Genomic DNA, 21,318 nt, shown 5'->3' on the forward strand with positions numbered 1-21,318 from the left:
TTTAGAATTAGATTGCCTTTCAGCAATAGTTTGTGGCATCTTAGAGATGAAGTGTCAGATCCCTCTGTATAATAACTATGTAATTATTTGGCCTTACTCAGTTACATCATTATATTGTTGGAACTTATGCAGTCCACCTCCTTTCTTTGTGAGTGACGTTTCATCACATTGATACATTGAATGTTTTCTGAAAACCTGAACTAGACAAAGAAGAATGTTATGTAGATGGAGTTCTGATGGTTTTGAAATATGGCTAAAACTGAATGGCACAAGATGTGCAGTCATATTAAATCAATGCTGGAAAGTTACAACTCTAATAAATTGTATTTATGCTAATGGTGAATCTGATTTACTGCAACTATTAAAAGTGAAGAATGGGGCAATAGTCTTCTTAGGAGTGCTATTTTCTCTCTTTCTCTTTTATCCTTTCGCAGTCCCACAAAATGTGCCAAGACCCTCAAGAGCTCACAGTATAAATGGTTACAGCGTTGAGGTTACCTGGGACGAACCAGTTGGGGTCATAGGTGTAATTGAGAAGTATATTCTGAAAGCTTCCGGTGAAGATGGTTCCAGCATATCTCCTGTCACTACAGAGATTTCCGATACAAGCACACTCACAGGTACATGCCAATAAATAGTTGTTTGAAGCAATATTTGTATGTCTGTGCTGAGAGGCTGAACAGTTGTGCTCAGATGTTACATGGTAATTTGGTCAATCTCTCTCTGTGTCCCTTCTTGTTCAATAGTTCAACATAGCATGACCTTTCAAAAAAAAATTAAGCCTTTAGAACTGAGATCTAGCCTACAGCTGCAACAGAATTAGGTTAAAATTTCCTAAAATGGTCAAATGGATTTTGCCTCCTCAGATGGCAGACTGTTTGCTGTCTTTGAATATATTTTACAGGAACAAAACAAACTCACTGGAAGTAAAAAAAATACTAGCACATATTGCTAGGTTGTAGCCCAGTCTGGTTCCTTGCTAGTTTTCTGCTTGCAAGGAGTTTTTTATTCCTGGGTATATGAAAGCAAAAATAAACTGTTACTCCTCCCTTCCACCATGCAGTTTGTAGCTGGACGGTTCACTTGCCAGCTCATTTTGTGTGTAGACCAGGCAATAAGTTAAGTTAGCTTACAAAGCAAATACCTTTGTCACAGTCCACCACATGAAGCCCTCTGACTGACTAGTCACAGTTCTCTTTGAACTCTCTCAGCCCCACCTACCTCACAAGGTGTCTGTTGTGGGGAGAGGAAGGGAAGGCGGTTGTAAGCTGCTTTGAGAGTCCTTAAGGTAGGCAAAAGCAGGGTATAAAAACCAATTCTTCTTCATGTCTCAAGGATTCTCCTTTTAGTCCTGTCTGCTTCCTACATTTTGGTCAAGAAGAACTGAGATCAAAGTGGATCTCTCTCATTCAAGTGAATCAGCTAGTCAGGTATCATGCTTTGTAAGTGTCATTGGCTAACATGCTGTGCTGTCACTGCCTAGGCTGTAAAAGAGAATCATAGGCCATAGAGCTAGCTACTTTATTGAAATGGCAAAGCCTTTGACTCTGCATCCTGAAGGCAATAGGTAACTTTTTCTAAATTAAAAGTTATATATTTACAACAAAGACTTTTGACTGGCATCTAACCCAGACTAATCTTAAAAGTCTTTGAATCAAAACAGAACTAATTCATGAACAGATCTCCCAGGGCCCCAGTTTAGATAAGAGGGTTATGGTGAGGGAAGAGACAAGTTTTAGCCCTTTCCCCTCACACAAAACTTCACTGGCTTCCTGAACTTCTATTTGCCTCGGAGAAAACACACAGGGAACTTGGTATGTTTGTGTATGTGTGTGAAGTCAGGCTAATAGCACAGGGGAAAGTGTTTATCTCTACTCTGACCACTGTCTTAATCTCAAAAACACAAACATCACACTTTTAAAAAGCTTTTAGTTTGGCCCTTTCACTGAGAAGTGACCGGTGTCTTTTTGTGCATAAGCTAGCAGATTTATGTATCTGTTGGAAAGGGACTGAGTACATATAGATTAAAACCTTTTGGAAATGTAATACTTATAATAAATGCAAAAACACTGTATTGTATTTAAAGTAGAATATCTTACTGATTTCAACATGATGCAATAAACAGTTGTAAAGACTGCAAACTCTCCAAGTCCTGCATTGAGAGTATTGTGGTCAAGTAGATATATTTCAAGGACTTTTCAGCTCAGCTATGCTCTTGCACCTGTTTAGTTGCTGTTTGCTAAATTCTCATGAACAGATTTTTGTCTGCACAAATATTTGAGAATGACAGTTCTTCTTATCGATATCCACAAGATAATCCTGGACAAACAGCAGCATTTTCTATTTGTTATTCATTCTGTCGTCATCAGCTCTGATCTTGATTTTAGAAGTATTAGTCACTCTTTAAAGGCCCAGAAGCAGATATTTTGAACTGAGATGGCATTTTTTTAAAAAAATCCTTAGCCTCTATACAAGGATCCAAAGAGTTACTTTTGAGGATCTCCAGAAGGATTTTTTTTAACTTTTTCCAAAACGAGTGAGTTGTATGAGACTTTTGAAATTACATCTGATGCTCCCTTTAGTTTCAGAACAGGTTTGACCTGAAGCATAGAGTGATGGAGACAGGTCTGTTAAAAAAAAAAACCCAACAAAAAACAACAACGCAACTAGAAAGCTCCTTACAGAATTCTTTGGATCTTCAGTAACTTACTCCAGAACAATGCCATGCTATCCCTGGCTCAAATATTTTTTCAACATGTGAATACATAAATATTTTTCAAAATATGCATGACTTTGGGAAGAATGAACCTTAATTATTTTAAAAGATAAAAATGTTAAAAGTGACTACTTGCAATAAACAAAATGTTTGTTTAGTACATCTAGAATCTGTGTGTCTTTTAACTCAAACATTGGAATGCTTTTCGGTAGTGCTTGAACTCTCTTCCCTTTAATGATTGCATAATGGCTCTGAGTCCCATTTAGGTGCCAAGTAAAGACTTGGCACTGTTTTCTGGTGCTGTTGGTTAAATTATGGTTGCTTCTTTATTATTTGTTGGTTATCCTCTAGATGGTATCTTTTAAACTTTGATAAACTGGTTTTTGCTTGTGTGTATTCATTTTCATTGGCCACCTTAGTGTTTTACTAAGTATTTTACTATGATTACTTTAGTTATATTGTTTTAGTTATATTGCAAGTAACTTTGTTTTAGTTATATTGCAAGTAACTTTGAAAATATTTAAATAAAAAGCATGGTTCAAACATTCACTGATGGAGATGGTATGGTCCATAGCACCCTCATTTTCATGCAGATAGTGGAAGCACTTTCTGCAAAAATCACTTGGAAAGTTTACATATTAAGCTGGCTGCTTCCACACCAGTGATTTTCCATGGTAGTCTGGTTGCTGATGTGATTCTGTGTGAAATTGACCTTGCAATGGAGATTCCAGCCCAGGTTAATCTGTTCTCCATTTTTAGTGGCGGTTTCACTTTCACACCTGATGTGCACTGAACCCCCCCTCTGCTGTGTTCTCATTTGACCCTCCAGTTTCTCCACCCACCCTGTTTTAATTTTTTTTAATTTGAGGAGCACAGGTAACACAGCTCTGCATAGAAAACATAAAATACCTTTTTTTTAAAAAAACCTTGTGAAAACCCTGTACATATTTGCAGACAGCTCTTCTTCCTTAAAATTTGGAATGAGTAATGCTGGATAGGAATAATGTAATACCTTTAACAACCTTTTAAAAACACCCTCATTTGCAAAGCCTCCAACAATCCCCTCCCCTCTCTCCAGAAGGCAGATTCTCTTCTGTTATGCTAATTATTGATAGGGATCAGGCCTTTGCAGTCATCAATAAGTGAAAAGAGTAATCCACGAGAAATTGAAAAGCTCTTCTCTGAAGTTCTGCAGTTGCAGTTTCCCCTTCAGACACAAGATACCCCTTGTGTGCGTTCTCCTCAGAAAATACAATTGTTTAAACAGGTCTAAAATAAAGTTGATTTCTTGTGGAAGATTGGACCATTAATGGTCTGTCTATAAATAGATGACAATGTCATGTGGAAACATGCAAAACAGCAACAACCATACCAGTCAAGTGGCTGTAATGTGGGAGATCTTTGGTGTACAAGCAGCCCTGGGAACCTACTTTTTGAACCAGAGAGAATTTTACATGGTTTTCAGATGTGAAAAAACCTAATTTGGTTAAATTTAAATGAGAGAACTACCTCCTTGGCAAATCAGCCCCAAGGGAAATAAAAATATACTTGTTTAATTATATCTGTTCTTAAGAATGGGCTGTATTTGTACTCTGCGTTAATATGAGCACAAGGGCTGTTGTAAAGTGGTGAAATATGCCTATGATGAAACTAACGTGTTTTAGCCAATAGGAAAAGCTGCCGGGTTAGCTTTGTATGGCATGTTCACAATTCTTTCAGAGTTTCTGGCACAGCTGTGAACCACGTTTAAAGTGTACCATGTAGTAGGCGAATTCTGGCCATTTTATCTAGATAAAATAAGCTGGTAAAAATTTAGTGGAGTTGATGAGATTCCTCCTTCTGCCTGCCTTAGTGGGTTGATTGCAAAGTGATTTACACAGCTGGGCAGGTCTGCAGGTGTCTGGAAATGTGTTAGATAGGTGGTCGCCTACTAGCGCATGAGCTAATGCAGCCGACATGGGAAATCTCACAGGACCTGAGCGCTGCTGGTTGTTAACTCAGGTTGTGCCAATAAATCACAGAGCCACAAAAGCAGGATTATCTGTGCTAGAGGCATTTGTTTCCTTATTGTAGTAGATGGAGTTAATTTGTAAAAAAAAATAAAAATCAAAGAACCCCCCCCCCAAGCAAAGGATGCGAATATGCATTGCAACTTAAAAAAAAAAACCCTGCCCATAGTTTTAGAATAAGGAGTGGATAAACAATTAAAATGGTAAAAAAATTAATCATTGGTTTGCTTTTTTCATTCTGTGTTTACTTTTGGTGAGGGATCAGCAAGGACAGTTGGGCCTGTTCAGGCAATGATGAGTGGAGTGTTGCATGAAGGGAACCAAATTAATGTGTTTTCTGGATGCTAGCAAAGGAGGTGAGGAGCCATTGGCCTGGGAACTCCCAACTGTGGCTTGGCCCCTCCCTTCTCAGACTCCATCAGCTGTCAGCTCCCCCAGGTTGTGTATGTGTGTCCTTAGCGTGTAAGAGCAGTCTTCAGCATGTAGGTGGGATTTCAGACAGTCTACTTTCTTAATAGAGTTGTCAACCTCCAGGTACTAGCTGGGGATGTCCTGCTATTTCAACTGATCTCCAGCTGATAGAGATCAGTTCACCTGGAGAAAATGGCCACTTTGGCATTTGGACTCTATGGCATTGAAGTCCCTCCCCTCCCCAAACCCCGCCCTCCTCAGGCTCTGCCCCAAAAATCTCCCATTGGTGGCAAAGAGGGACCTGGCAACCCTATCTCTCCCTCTTAGACTTGAGCAGTGCTCAGTCATCCCACGGGAGAAAGAGAGCAAGGCCTGGCTGACCCAGCTGCTCTCAGTATCTGGACACTCAGCTGAAGAGACTGAGGAGTCATTCATTGTCCTTTCATCAGTTTTAGTTTTATAGTGAGGTTTTTACATTTTAAAAAATTTATTCCAAGCTAGTTTGTGTATTGTTAACAGAAAGGCAGTCTTAAAAAACACCACCTAAATAAAGAAGGCCTCAGGCATACATATCCCCTCCCCATTATTTTCCTGCTAACTAGAGTAAAGGAAGCCAGCTGTGAAATCACTGGGAAGAATGAAAGCAAGCTTCTGGTGAGCAGTCCTTGGCTGGAGAATAGGGAAAAGGTCTGAAAAGGATCCCTGCTTTGGAAAGGTCAGAGTTGGTGAAGAAAGAAATAAGAGAACACAAAGCTAAGTGTGACAAGCCAGCCTTATGAGAAAGTGTCCTCCACAGTGTGACACCTTTGTGACTGGATCATCTTGTACTTATTGGCCTGAATAATTCTTGTTTACATATTTGATGTAAGTGGTTTCATGTCCTGCTCTTCAAAAGTGAGAAGACAGGTAGAAGGAGAAAGAATGGAGAGGTAGTCTGTATCTGTCTCACATAGGGTTGTCAACCTCCAGGTGGTGGCTATTACAACTGATCTCCAGGCGACAGAGATCAGTTCACCTGGAGAAAACGGCCACATTGGAAATTGGACTCTATGGCATTTAAGTCCCTCCCCTCTCCAAACCCCACCCTCCTCAGGCTCCACCCCCAAAATCTCCAGGTATTTCCTAGTCTCACAGGAGTTTTGTGGAGTATGGTGTTCATCTGGCTAATGAAAAGCTTTTTTAAAAGAAGGAAGGCATTTCAATACCCCTGAGATTTGAAGCTTAGAGGAAATTGCACTGGAACTGAAATGCAATAGTAAGTTTGTTTATGCATTTGTTCTGGTCAGGCATACATGTGGATAATTATACAATATGTGGTAAAGATTCATATGTCTATGTGTCAGAGGGGAAAATGAGTTTCCTGAGTACTTATCCTGAACTTTTCTTTACCTGAACTTTGCCTCTTTTGCAAATGAGATTTCAAGCCTCAGTGAATCAGATTTGCAGTCAGACAAGTGGAAAAATGCTTTTCCTGCTTGAAGCTTAGTATTTACCATTGTATCATCTAGTACACAGTCCTAACAATTGGTATTGTCATATGAAACTATTCATAACATGTCTCCTTACCTGCATGTATCTGCAAATGCTTCTGTAATCACTAATACGACATTGCAATCACTAATACGACATTGTTCCCGTTTGGCTACAGATGTCGGCCACACCTCCCCCCCCCCCCCAACTTTCTTGGAACTGGGTATAAGAAAATTCAAACTACTTGCCAAAAAGTTGTCAAATAGCTTGGAATGCCTAAAGTTTTAAAGCAAGTAGAAGGAATATAGAATCTCTGTGTGTGTACACTCCATCCAGCTGTCTACAGATGGACATTTATCCTTTTTTGGGCAATTTCTTCCTTTATAAGTTCTTTCAGAGAACACAGCATATGTTATGATCAGGGCCATGTTATGTGAGACAGATACAGACTACCTCTCCTCTTTCTCCTTCTACCTGTCTTCTCCCAAGCTATTTGACAACTTTTTGACAAGTAGTAGACCCATGGCAATTGTTTATTTTCCCAAAAGAGGAGAGTCAGAAAAACAGGAACTTTGGTTCACTGGGAAAACCAGACCATTTGGGCCTACCTGCCAAATGTATCTGATGGATGGGCATCATAAACAGTCAGGGAAAGAGAGACAAGGGCTACATGCCAGAGGGCCTCATTGGCAGAGAGCTGAGCATCTCCCACGAGGGGCGGCAAGATTCCTAACTCTGGATTGGGGGTGCAGGGGTGGGAAGACACTTTCAACTAAGCAGGCAGAAGTTTTTAAATCTTCCTTTGTTCTGGGTTCAAACACTTTACCCAGATGCATTGGCTGGGTGGGTCATCCTCCTCTATAATAGCATAGTGGGGGGACAGGGATATGTTTGCTCCATTTAAGGTAACTGTCTTGTAATGCAATGTAGTTACTTTGTTGTTTTCCTTTTGTTTCCTTAGATCTATATTCTCCTACTATGATAGCTATTTCCATGTATGTGCTCCAGTTTAATCTTTAGTAATAAAGCTTCTATCCTGTCTAAGAAAGTAGACTGTGCCTGAAATTCCACCCACACACTGAAGACTGCTGTTACACACACACACTGGGGGAGTAAGTGGAAGCTCTGCCTTTACTCTCAGATATTTGTGGGTTGATTGTGGCCATTCAGTAGTAAGGTAAAGGAGGTTTATGCAGATTTGAGAGCACTTTGTTATTTAACACTTTACATGTTCTAGGTTGAACCAAGGTAGAAATTGAACCCTGCTCACACTTGAACTAGAAACCACCTTTACATTATCCTGCCCACTTCTTGATTCAGAATGGGTGCATTCTTTCCAAGTCTTTTAAGAGAATTCCTGGGAAATGTTTGGTGTTCTCTGGAATTCTTGGAAATTTCAGAAACGCTCAGTTGCCGGAAACCATTATTCCCAGCCTTCCCTTCTGCAGACCTCCTGCCACTTCTCTTCCCCCCAAAGTTTATCTTCTGGTAGCAGTAACTCATGGAGCATCTGAAGATCAAGGCCTGCCCCTCAAGTTTTTATTCAGCCTGAAAGCCTTATCATGGGAAGTTCCCAACACAAAGAGCTCTGTAAATTATAGCTAGCTCTTGTGGATCATGGTGGGAAAGGAAAAGAAATATCACAGGGATGAATAATCCAGACATTCAGGGGCCTGCAGATTTTGGGTTGGACCATAAAACCGTGTTATTTCTGGAGTTAAATGGCTTAGATCATTTCCAGTCCCCCATTCTAATACCCAAACTCTGTGTGAGGATACGTCCCCTCGGGCCCCGCCTCTTAGCCCCGCGGCCTGGCCGGCTTGACTTGGAGAGGGCTTCCTTTGGCCTCAGAATGGGCCTCCTGAGAGGATTTCCTTTCCTCCTCTTCAGCCCACGGTCCGTTCCTGCTCCTCTGAGCCACACCAGCTCCAGGGACGCCCGGCACCGCTTCCTCCCTGGCCTTCTACCCCCTCCCCGTCATATAGCCAGCCAGGCCCTCCGGGGTTCCACCCCTTTCCCACCTCCCCTCCTGTCTGACAGGGGCTCCACCAATCAGCCCCTGGCAGCTCCGTCCATCCGCCCTCCCCCTCAGGAGGGCTGCTGCCCCGCCCCAGCTGATCGGCGGCTCGTGCTCTGCCGCTCCCACTCCTGTCCCTTCGCCCCTCCGGCCCTTCCCCGCCTGACTCCTCCTCTGCGGGGGGACTTCGCCCCAGTGCCTGGGCCGGCGGAGGCGTCGCCCCGCAAACCCTGCCAATACCGGGCGGCGTTGCTGAGTCGCTCGCCCCCAGCCCTCCCGGCCAGGCCGGCAGTTCTCCCGGGGCTCCCGCGGGCTGTGGCACTGTCGGCCCTGCCCCCTTTTCCCCAACCGGCTTCGCCTCCTCCTGACCGGTAAGTGCACCGCCGGGCAGTCCTGCGCCTGGGGCTAGCCTGGGCGCGGGACACTCTATATTTGATCTAGTGCATTCTTTATTACCCTGCAGGATTGATCATTAAGAGTTCTGTGCTGCAGTTGATTTCATTTATGCCTGATAGGCTGATTACAGAAATTGTTGCTGGTAGACTACTCCTCTGCACGGTGGCATTTTGTGCTTCCGAGTTTTGTAGGGCTCGATTTAGTTCCCCGCCCTAACTTGGATGGCCCAGGCTAGCCTGATCTTGTCAGATCTCAGAAGCTAAGCAGGGTCAGCCCTGGTTAGTATTTGGATGGGAAACCACCAAGGAAGTCCAGGGTTGCTATACAGAGGAAGGCACTGGCAAACCACCTCTGTTAATCTCTTGCCTTGAAAACCCCATAAAGGGGTCGCCATAAATCGGCTGCGACTTGACTGCACTTTACATACACACATTTAGTTCCCCACACTGTTTAACATCTATATGAAAACCTTGGCAGAGGTCATCCTAAGATCTGAAGTGAGATGTCATCAATATGCGGATGACACCTAAGGTCTATTTCTCTTTTTCTTCTAATCAAGGTGAAGTAGTTGAAGGACTGAAATAGTGCCTGGAGTCAGTAATGGGACAGATGGAGCCCTACAAATTGAAGCTAAATCCAAACCAAATAAAGTATGCTTACAAGGCAATTTGCTGGACCATAGAGGAGGTCTCTTTTGGATGGGATTGAGCAGCTCCCTCTCTATGGTCGGATCCCAAACTTAGGGATGCTATGTTAGGTCCTGCATTGCAAGTGATGTCCTGGAGTGCTTTTTACCAATGTAACCAAACTGACTGGGATGCACCCAATGAAGGTGTAGCCGGGGGAGGAGGGACCCCTGCTGAGGAGAAGACAAGACAGGTTCTGAGATCAGGGAATTCACCAGAAGGAATGGGGAGGGGACCCTCAGTAGAGTCCGTGTTGAATGAGCCATGGCATAGATCAGCAGCTCAGGTGTAGCCCAGCTCTAATCAGCTGGGCTGGGGCTAGAGAACTTTCACAGTTGCCATGGCTGTGAGAAAGGGGAATTTCCCTGGGCATTTGGGATTGAATGTGGCCTTGTTCGTGGGCTAAGCCAATTTTGTTTTCCCATTGAATTATGGCGCTATTATATTATTATGCTACATGGCTAGAGGCCCTTCCATACAGTGGGCAGGGGTAAGGAAGGAATTATGCCAAGGAGTCAGCCTCTGAAAGACTATAAAGAGTTCTTCATGTATCTTTTGTCTATTTACCCCTGTATACTTAAAATGCTATTTTGAGGTGTGGAGGTCTTGGTTCAGGTCCTGCTCTCTGGAGCTGTTGCAAGCTGCACTCCTAATAGGTAGGTTATGCCTTGTAGAGGCTACAATCACATCTCCCTGAGGTCCACCTCAACCATCAACCTCTGTTTTACTTTACATTGCTGGTTCCCATTGAGCTTCAAGGCAGTTAACAGGGCAACCTGCAGTGAGCTTAATGTTAAAACTTCCCTTTTCCTTGTATTTGTGGCACCTAATGTTGTCATTTCAAAATGAAGTTTTCCTCCTCACAGAGACAGCAAAACAAAGATGTTGTATGCAGGAATATGTAATTTGTGGGCAAGGAGCCACTAATTCCACAGTAGGAATTTAATGCTTCTCTTGGAAAGCTTTGGCAGTCTCCCCGCTGGTGCTTGGGGGTGGGAGTCTGGGGTGGCGGCACTCCTCCTTCTCCTCCTGCTACCACCAGGTTTGAGGCAGCCAGCTGGCGAATTATCATCATCATCCCTCTTTCACCTCATGCCCGCAGAGGGGGCTGCCTGCCTCCTCATCCTCTCAGTGCTGCCACCTCGGCCACAGCAGCAATGCCTCAGAGTCCTTCTGCTGGGGGGGAGGGGGATTTCTGAGGGAGAGTGTATTTGATTTTTTAAAAAGCAGCCACTCCTCATGAGGCAGCAGAAGGGGCAGGGGAGATTTTTCGAGCTGCGTGCCCCTCTCTCTTTTTCTCTCTTGTCAAGCCTCCCTCTGCTTTTTCTCCCCCCCCCTCTCTCTTGCTTCTCCCCCATCATGGAATTTCACTGCACTCAGGCACCATAGCACGCAGGGACAATAAGCACACACACACATTGTTGCCGCCTCCTCCCAGCAGCAAGTATTAAGATCTGGGAACTGAGCTGGCTTCCCACCCCCGCCTCATAGGTGTTCTCTGTGGTTTCTGGTCAGTTTTGGCAGTGATTATTAAGATCAGGAAATGGAAAAATCAAACGAGAGAATCCTGCAGCGGGGCTGACTGGGGATGGTGATGTATTAAAATTAAGTACAGCCAATTGCAGAGTAGCATTTTCAAGGGGGGGGACTCTGATGGTCTGCATTTTCACTGGTGATTTCTTCATTGCAGAAATTAGTCCTGGTAGTCCTGGAATTTCTTCGGGGCAATAAGCACCCATGCATAGGGTTTTTAAAATTCAGTTTAGAAAACTGTGTATCTAGAAAGCTGCGAAATCTTCCCTGCATAAATGGCCTGTGTATACACATCACATTGTTAGAATGATACAGGAAATAGAGAGACAATGCTAAGCAATACAATCAATTTTATTGATTACAACAGAGGATAGAAGAAGGCAAGAGGAAGAAGGGCAAATGTTAAATTCAGTTCAATCACAGTACTTTCTACTGTGAGCAGCTTTTTATCCAGATGTGTTTCACCCACATACAGTCCAATAAAGCTCATCTGTATGTAGTTATGTGTAGAGTGGGTACGTAAGAACACAAGAAGAGCCCTGCTGGATCAAACCAGTGGTCCATCTAGTGCAGCATCCCTTCTCACAAAGTGACCAACGAGTTACTCTGAAGGGCCAACAACAGGACACAGAGGCCAAGGCCTTCCCCTGGTGTTGCCTCCTGGCACTGGTATTCAGATGCTTACTGCCTCAGAATGTGGAGGTTCCCTTTAGTCACAATGGCTAGTGGCCTTTGATAGGCTTGTAGTCCTGTCCTCAATAAATATGTCTAACCCCTTTTAAAGCAGTCTATGGCTACCACTATATCCTCTGGCAGCAAATTTCACATTTTAGTCATTTGTTGACTAATATACTGCCTGTCAACTTCATTAAAGACCCCTTGGTTCTAGTATTTTGTGTCAGGGCGAAAAAGTTATCTCTGTCCACTACCACATGAATAATTTTCTAAACCTCTATCATGCTCCCCTTAGTCATCTCTTTTCTAAACTGAAAAGTCCTGGACACATTTTTTTATTTCCTCGAAGGTTCAATTAAAGTTTGTTGCCCCTCCTAAAATGTAGTCCTGTTAATCCAATATCTTCTATAGCCATGGAACTGTAAGGTGCTAGGGTAACAATAATTAAGGAGGTCAACAGCAAGTGAAATTGTAATTGGCAGTGATCTTATCAAGGGATGTTTCATGTATATTTGCTGTTGATTCTGTGTTCTTGTTTATTTCTTCATCTTTTGTGCTGCTGGCTTTGCTGTTGTTAACCACTGGATTGTGATTTCCTTGGGATTTTGATTTTATAATGTTAGCAGCCACCCAATATTAGGGCCAGAGGAATTCCATGCTCATAAAGCTAGATTAGTGAAAACAGTATATACTATGGAAGTTCCTTAACTTTTTCAAAATTAGTTAGTCATATTGTGCTAGCCAGTGCTATGGAAGGTGCAAAATTCTACTTCTTTTACTATGCCTCAGGTATATAGGTAACTTTGTCATAGTAAGATGTATACTCTTCCCAAATAATCTTTCAGTGAATGGAAGTGCCATGCCATCAATGCTGTAGTTTCTGCCCCCTTTTGAGTGACATTCACAGCAAGGAAGAGCAATAATTTCATACATTCATCAGTCAGTGCAGAAAATGTAATTGTCTGTTGTCCTTGCATAGGACAAGCATGGTGAGAGGAGAGATTTATTGTACCCTCTTCTCAAATATGAGAGCTCAAAAGTGTCAGGAAATAATCTTGGCTCTCTGTGTTTACTAATTACACAACCTTTTGTAGGATGGATCCGTCACGAAATCAAAACTAATTTCAGTGATAGATTCAGAGGTTGCTTGTCCACTGAGGGGCATGGATCAGTACATGCCTGTAATGCCACATTTTGGTCATCTTTTTAACATGCTATCCTTGTTTAGAGGACACTGAGGAAGGGAAATAATAGATTTGAGGTGGTTCATGAATTGATTACCAGGATGCTAGCTGGTGGGATTTGCCTCATGCCCTACAGTCTTCAGTGTAGTGTCTTCTGATCTTAAAGTCTTTTATTTTTTTTCCTGAAATTGATTCATATGACGGATAGCTGCATGGAAGCTTACTGTGGAACATATGTAGTCACATGTGGTGGTGGGCCATGTATGGCATCCGGCCGAGCATGTAAATGTTGTCCTCCACCTTCCTTTGAAATCCATGGCAGTCATGGGATGGTAACACCACACCTTAACAATATGATGGACAAATGGCCATCTCTGCATATTGCACAGTTACCACAAATTAAGCCTCTAAGCTACCATGCAGCTGCTGGACATCCATACCCAAAGTCATTCTTAGATAGTATCAAAAAGCTTAGCATCTCTCTGAGCCAGGGAAAGTTGGGTTGCTGGGCTGTCTTATGCAATATTGCATTAACTGGTGTCTCCAATATTAAAGTTCTCAGAGCATTCTTGAACTGAATGATGTTGCCAGTCTTATTCCCGTTGACAAATCCTGAACTTCTGTTGTTTGCTACTTTCCGATCCTGACCTCGTGGTAGGGCTAATTCTTTGTATTTGTTGCACAACTGTAAAGTCAGCTTTAGCACAAGACAGAAGTTTGACTCTCCAGCCATAGCTGCTGATCCATCAGTGAATCTAATGTAAATGCAGCAGAAGTTACAGAGATGTCAGGGTCAGAAGTGACACTATAGAACTTGCCTCTAATCTTCCAGTGATGGAAGGGAGCAGTTTGAAAGTGCATTCAATAAGCATAAAGTAAGCATTATTGATGTTTTCAAAGTGTTAGCATCCCATGTAATGCAGGAGTGTTGGCATCTCTATTAAACTCTTTGGCACCAGCACATCCAGAGATCTCACCAATAAGCGCTAATGCATTTTGCATTAACGTTTTACCACTGACAAAGTGTGACTCGCTACAGTGGTTGAGTTAAAAAAGAAAAGCAAAAACACAGAGTTTCACTTATCTATAGCCAGTACAAAAAAATGAATCAAGCCCCCTAAATGTGACATTTGCATGTTTTTGTTTTTAAAGTCAGAAGATGATATATTTCTTTGTCATGTGTCCTTTGTGGTGGGATTGAATTTAGGGATGCCATTGGAGTTGTTGACCTGTGCTGAACTGCCTCGTGTAACATTTTTGAGGGGGAAAGTAGACTTTCAAAAAAGAGCGAAAACTTCTTCCTCTCCACATCTGCCTTTGTGCTTTTCATGTCGAATCATTCTTGTCGACTGACCCAATATGCTGTGGCTCTGTGTCCAATTTAAGATTTTCTTCTTTACTGTGCGATCCAGCAATGAACGCGTTGATGGCATCATGTAGCCAGTGGGACCCCAGAATTTGATGATATCCCTAAAGTCAAAATTAAATCCATCTTTTGCCATCAGTCGGAAAGGGAGCATCACTGAGGCAACGGACCTGTTCCCTATTTTGCTGGGCTGTGTTGGTTTCATTGTCTCAGCATTCGAGATAGCCCCTTAAGATGTTTGCAAAAAACCAGTCCTCCTCTTTCAGCTCTAGTTTTACAGGAAAACGTGAAAGCCTCTTCTCTTAAGAGATAGTGACACAGTGCTCTTGTACTTCTTATTGAGAGGCACTCTGTGGGTCACGAATGGCTCCAGGGCTCCTCCAGCAGCAGCAAAAGAACACTCCAAACAAGTGCCTAAAGCTGCTTTTTACAAAGTGAAAAGATCTTACGAGCTCTGTCTAGGTTTCATTGCATTCTGCATTTTGTATTTCCAGAAGTGAGGTGGTGCATGATGAATTTTATTTTGAAATCGTAGTCTGCAGTCCTGCCATAGTGACATGCAAATAATATCTAATTGCATAAGAAAACTCTTCAGGCAATTTGTTCTCTATGCTTCCTTTCTTCCCGAATTCTCCAAAATGAAAAGAGGGTCAATGAAGACGACTTGCAGCAGAACCAGAGGTTAAGAGGCATCAGAAACACCATTTTCCATACTATTAGCTATTAGTAGATGCCCCTGACTGTCCAAATATCCAGGCCTAAAATAAAGCACCTACTTGCAATGTTCAGACTCTCCTTCTTGGTATGGTTAAATTTTACGAAAGAGGAGGGACCAGCGATAAATGTTGGCTATGGTGCTGAAGCATGCCCATAAAAAGCCAGGCCAAACTTCAGCTGAATTATGAGCTCAGTTTGCAATGAACTTATCTTCACTGCCTCAACTGTGTGTGTGTGTGTGTGTGTGTGGTGTGTGTGTGTGTGTGTGTACCATCAAGTCACAGTTGACTTATGGCAACCCCGTAGGTCATTCAAGGCAAGAGACTTTCAGAGGTGGCTGGCCAATGCCTGTCTCTGTGTGGGCTGAGAGAGTTCTGAGAGAACTGTGACTGGCCCAAGGTCACCCAGCAGGCTTCATGTGGAGGACTGGGGAACCAAACCTGGTTCTCCAGATTAGTGTCTGCTGCTCTTAACCACTACACCACGTTGGCCCTCACACTGCCGCAACTACCCCTCATAAATTTCAGTGCCCTCACTACAACATTGCACTAACGACAAGAACTGATCCAAACATTGCTTGACTTCCCTTGTTGCCAACTGCAGAGTAGTTGCATAGAAACGTTTTGTGGTACAGACTAGGAAGAGTCTTGTCATGTCAGGGCTAAAGACTTCATATCCATGGTGCATTGAAACATCTGTGTCTTGGTCTTTTGAGCTGTCTCAGAAAAGACCTTGAGGCCACCTCTTAACCCCATTAATATATAATATATGATAGTGACTTCATAATGGGATTGCAACTACAACAGCATCAAAGAGCTAACTTCCTTTACATAGGTTACCACTTTAGGCCCATTATCACAAGCCAAGCTGTACGTCTGCTTATGTATGACTTATATAGTCAATAATATGAATCATATCTCACTGCTTCTGTGCTTGCAAAATAAAAGTCCAGTGGCACCTTAAAGACTAACATGGTTTATTTCAGCATGAGCTGTCATGAATCAGAGCTCGCTTCTTCAGATAGCCATGGAGTAGTACTCAGTAACTTCCAATATTTATGAATGTGTGAGGAATAGTATGCTTGGTTTGTTTTTGTTTTTTTAAAGAAGTGTCCTTAGTTGAATTGTAGACTGGTATTTAGACTTGAGGAGTGTAAAAACAACTTGAAAAGTCAGAAGGGGCACTACTGGAGGAAACAAGATCTGCATGGCAACACTGAATTACAGTGATGGTATATTTTCATATTGGTTGTTTTACTTCAGTTACAAAATGCCTGCAGCAGGTTCCCTTCTGGGATTTGTAGAACATCTTTATCCTAAGAGTGAGTTCTAAAGTTTTAAATATACGAGTAGAGAAGTAAGAAGAAATTGACTATGAACATACCTCTCTGTTATGTTGGAAAAATTCAGATGTGATTATTCCTGAACGTAGGAGAAAATCTTGGAAATCTCATGCTTGTGTATGGTGCTTCTGATAGTGCCAAGATGTGGGTCTTTGGATATTTTCTCAATCCCACACATTTTTCAAATTAAGTTTGGGAACCAAACCACTTCTCTATTAGTCTCTTGCCTTGGAAACCCTACAGGGTTGTCGTAAATCGGCTGTGACTTGATGGCACATGTAAGTTTGGGAACAGGATGTCTGAAATTGCCTGAAAATGTCCAGCAGGCACTAGAAAAGGTAGGTACAGAAAAGTGTACTTTGGAATTTACATAATTCAGCAAGCTACTTTTTCTTCCTCTCTCAGCTGCCAACCTAGCTGTTTGGCTAACATCCACTGTAATCTGTTCTCCTTCATTATGTTAATCTGTGGGCGGAAAGATTTCTGTCATCTTCAAATCGCTTGTACAGCAATGGTAAACACCTTGGCCTGTCTGTAATTGGACAGGTGTCTGCATTGGTGTCACCCAGCTTTTAATTCAATTAAAGGAACTGCCTGCTCTGCTCTCATTACCCACTCATTTCCTCGGCACTTCCAGTCAGTCAGTGAAATTTACACTCCGCGGCTGCCTATCGTGTAATACAAAGTCAGCAGCCCCATAAGTAAGATAATAATTGAGGTACACACACATTAATTTATAGCTGAGCAAATTAAATCATACATTTTTAACAAATTTTCAGAGATGATCATAGACACATTTGGTAAATTTTAGAAACACATTTTATTAAAATACTCATTCACTTAGTACGATGGCTCCCACTAGTCGATCAAGCCCTGGATCTGGATCCCAGACTGCACCACGACACCTGTATTCGCAGTAAGAGTCACTTACATTGACTTAGTAATACGCAGATAAACCCAAGTGCTGGATCTTACTGACTGTGTGTATGGAGCTTCACTTTATTTCCAGGAGTTACATGTCCTTATTTCTAGCTGGAACATGTGTGTGTAAAGTGCCGTCAAGTCGCAGCCGACTTCTGGCGACACCTTTTGGGGTTTTCATGGCAAGAGACTAACAGAGGTGATGTGCCAGTGCCTTCCTCTGCACAGCAATCCGAGTATTCCTTGGTGGTCTCCCATCCAAATACTAACCAGGGCTGACCCTGCTTAGCTTATGATATCTGACAAGATCAGGCTAGCCTGGTCCATCCAGGTCAGAGCAGATGGCTCACAGTTATGTGGTGGTCCATCAAAAGGCTAGCTGAATTATGACTTTTTAAAAAGTCAGAAGCTGGCACAAGAATCAAACATTAAAAATGAAAACCTTCATTTAAAAGGTGATTCAACACAGATTCTGCACTTAGAAATTGTCTTTTACTCATTGAGTAAATGATATTTGTCTACAATATTCTGATACAATTTTGTCTTTGTGCTGGTAGTGCTTCTGCAATGCAGTGAGTTTCTTCTGTTTTTTTTTAATCCTCAGTACAAGATCTAGTCTTTAAAAATCCACATTGTAGATTACAGACAGTAAATCAATTGAAGGTACCACTCTTTCTGCCCAGTGAAGGGAACCTTTGGAAATAAATTAAAATTCTAACACAGACATTTTGACACAGTGACCCCATGAAACTGAATAATGTCATTTGTTAAATATGGATGTAAAGTTAAGAATGTAACACAGCAGACTGAAATCACACCTAGCATAAGAGGTCCACTTGATATGCAAAGCAAGTTTTCCATTTTATTAAAATATCCGCTGTTTAATTATTAGTAATATTTAATTTAGTATCTGTTTAGGCAGATAAACCTTGAGGCCTTCTTTTAATATATCAGTGGAAAATGAAGAAAATGTATAAGAACCAACAGTGTTGTACTATTAGTTTCAGGTATCTAAAACTGCGGTTAGTTTTATAACATTTTCACAGAAAAATCACAATTGTTAGACAGCACATGAAATAAAGCTTAATTACCAAGTGTTTCTAATATGTTCTGCTGATACAACGTGAGGTTTATTAAATAGCAGGTGTATTTGGATTTCAAAAGGCTTTTGACAAAGTCCCCCACCAGAGATTGCTAAGCAGACTTCATAGTCATGGGATAAGAGGACAAGTCCTCTTATGGATTGAGAGCTGGCTGAAAAATAGGAGGCAGAGAGTATGAATAAATAGTCAGTTCTCACAATGGAGGGATGTGAGCAGTGTGGTCCCTCAGGGATCTGTGTTGGGACCGGTGCTTTTCAACCTGTTTATCAGTTATGTAGAGCTGGGGATGAACAGAGAGGTGGCCAAGTTTGCAGATGACACCAAATTATTTAGGGTGGTTAAAACAAAAATGAATTGTGAAGAGCTCCAAAAGGATATCTCCAAACTGGAGGAATGAGCAAATGAGATTCAATGTGAGCAAGTGTAAAGTGATGCATATTGGGGCAAAAAATCTCAACTTCACATATAAACTGATGGGATCTGTGCTGGCAGAGACAGACCAAGAAAGGGATCTTGGGGTGTTAGTGGATAGCTCGATGAAAATGTCAACCCAGAGTGCAGCTGCTGGTAAAAGGCAAAATCCATGCTGTCCATAATTAGACAAGGAATAGAGAATAAAACTGCTGCTATCATTCTGCCCTTATACAAATCTATGGTGAGCCCACACTTGGAATACTGTGTACAGTTCTGGTCACCACACCTAAAAAAGGATATTGCAGAGCGCGAGAAGGTACAGAAAAGAGCAACTAAAATGATCAGGGGGCTAGAGCAACTGCCCTATGAGGAGCAGTTAAAACACTTAGGGCTGTTTAGCTTAGAAAAAGGTAAGTAAGGGGAGACATGATAGAGGTCTATAAAATTATGCATGGTGTGGAGAGAATGGACAGGGAAACCTTTTCTAGTTCTCTCATAATACTAGGACACGGGGTTATCTGCTGAAGCTGAAAGGTGAGAGATTCAAAACAGATAAAAGGAAGTATATCTTCACATAATGTATAGTTAAATTGTGGAACTCCCTGCCCCAGGATGTGGTGATGGCTGCCAACTTGGAAGGCTTTAAGAGGGGAGTGGACATGGAAGATAGGGCTATCCATGGGTACTAGTCAAAATGAATACTACTCATGATGTATACCTATACTCTCAAGTATCACTGGAGTATACCTATCATATTAGGTGCTGTGGAACACAGTCAGGATAATGCTGTGGCAGTCATCTTTCTTGTGGGTTTCCTAGAAGCACCTGGTTGCCTGCTGTGTGAACAGATTGCTGGACTTGATGGGCCTTGGTCTGATCCAGCATGGCTTTTCTCATGTTCTTATGTGGTGTAGTCATTAAGGTGTTGGACTAGGACCTGGGAAACCGAGGTTCAAATCCCCACTCACGCCATGGAAGCTTGCTGGATGACCTTGGGCCAGTCACAAACACTCAGCCTTGACCATGGCTAGAGTTTGGATGGGGGACCTCCAAGGAAGGCCAGAGTTGCGATACAGAGGCAGGCAGTGGCAAACCACTGCATAACGTCTCTTGCCTTGAAAACCCTACATAAGTCAGCTGTAACTTGACAGAAAAAGAAAAGGAAACAGAAGTGTGTTGAGCAGTATAATGCCTGGGCTTTTGAACCAGCATTACAGCATTTAAAGGGTACAAAAATCTATTAAAAAATGCCACTGAATGTCTTAGATAATTTATTTTCTTGTCCATAAAGGCTAGGATTTAATCAAAAAAGAGGTGAAGTAATTTAATTAATAGTTCTGTCATTCTATGGTGTACAATGCCAGGAAGACCTTATAGACCTGGATTGTAAGGTCCAAAGTACACATCTACTGTACCTGTGGGTACCCCAAAAGCTGCTTCTTCTTCTTCTAGGGCTAAGTGGGTGTGAGTTTCAGTGGTTTGCCTATTCCATCCTCAACTTTTCTGCATCTCATTTGGTCCTTGAATGGATGCCTAAGAGATTGAGTTATGTCAGAAAGTTTCCAGTTCAAAGTTTCCCTCTGCCAAATGAACTTACTAGGTGCCCTAGAGCAAGCCACTTTCTTTCTGCCTCAGTTTCCATCTGCAAAAGTAACATAGACCTACCTCACAAAACTGTAATGGCCCTTGAATGCTGCAATGTATTGTTTAAACACTAAATGTTATTACTGTCCATTGTTAACATTCTGAACTATCAATGTAACCACTAGGGTTGTGCATATCGATATACCCAAACAAAAATAAACCCAAAATTAGCCATTTCAGCAATACTCAGGTTTTGAGTTGACCGAATCCCAAAACCTGGGAATCTGCCCAAAGCCGAATAGGCGATTCCCAAAAACCCCAAATAGAATCAATTTTGATGACTATAATAGAGGACTGTTCACAGGATGTCATTTGCCACCCAAAACATGTTTTCTGTGCCTTATTTTTCTTGCATTTAAGCTGTTTTCCTCAGCTTGGAAGCTAATTTGCATGGACATCATGCTATTCACCCCCCGATACAAAGGGAACCCCCAGACTTTGAGACACCAGCCTGCCAATCAGCTCTTTCTGTCAGTCCTCAGCTGAACTTCTGAACCTGAATTCCAATGGACAGCTCAGCTCACAAATGCCTGGAGGTGACTCCTTTGCGGTCCCATAAAATTGGACCCCCTGTCCCAGCCTTCACCAAACTTCTCTGCTCGTCTAAGGAGAGTCCCTGGCAGCTATGCTGCAAAAACCTCCAAATATGCCCCTGCAGGAGCTTAAAAAAATCCCCATAGACTATAATGGACCTGATTTTTTTCAGTATACACG

The 21,318-nt window shown here is 42.3% G+C and overlaps 1 protein-coding gene across 1 annotated transcript in view; it reads left to right on the forward strand.

Annotated features, from left to right (window-relative positions):
• Positions 1 to 21,318, forward strand: part of USH2A (usherin) — a 588,113-nt gene that overhangs the window by 206,661 nt on the left and 360,134 nt on the right. Inside the window, exon 29 of the mRNA XM_056852957.1 lies at positions 435 to 620. Coding sequence (XP_056708935.1) covers positions 435 to 620 — 186 coding nt within the window. The remainder of the gene's footprint in view (positions 1 to 434; positions 621 to 21,318) is intronic.

This window comes from Euleptes europaea, chromosome 7 (assembly GCF_029931775.1).
Source record: "Euleptes europaea isolate rEulEur1 chromosome 7, rEulEur1.hap1, whole genome shotgun sequence".
NCBI lineage: Eukaryota > Metazoa > Chordata > Lepidosauria > Squamata > Sphaerodactylidae > Euleptes > Euleptes europaea.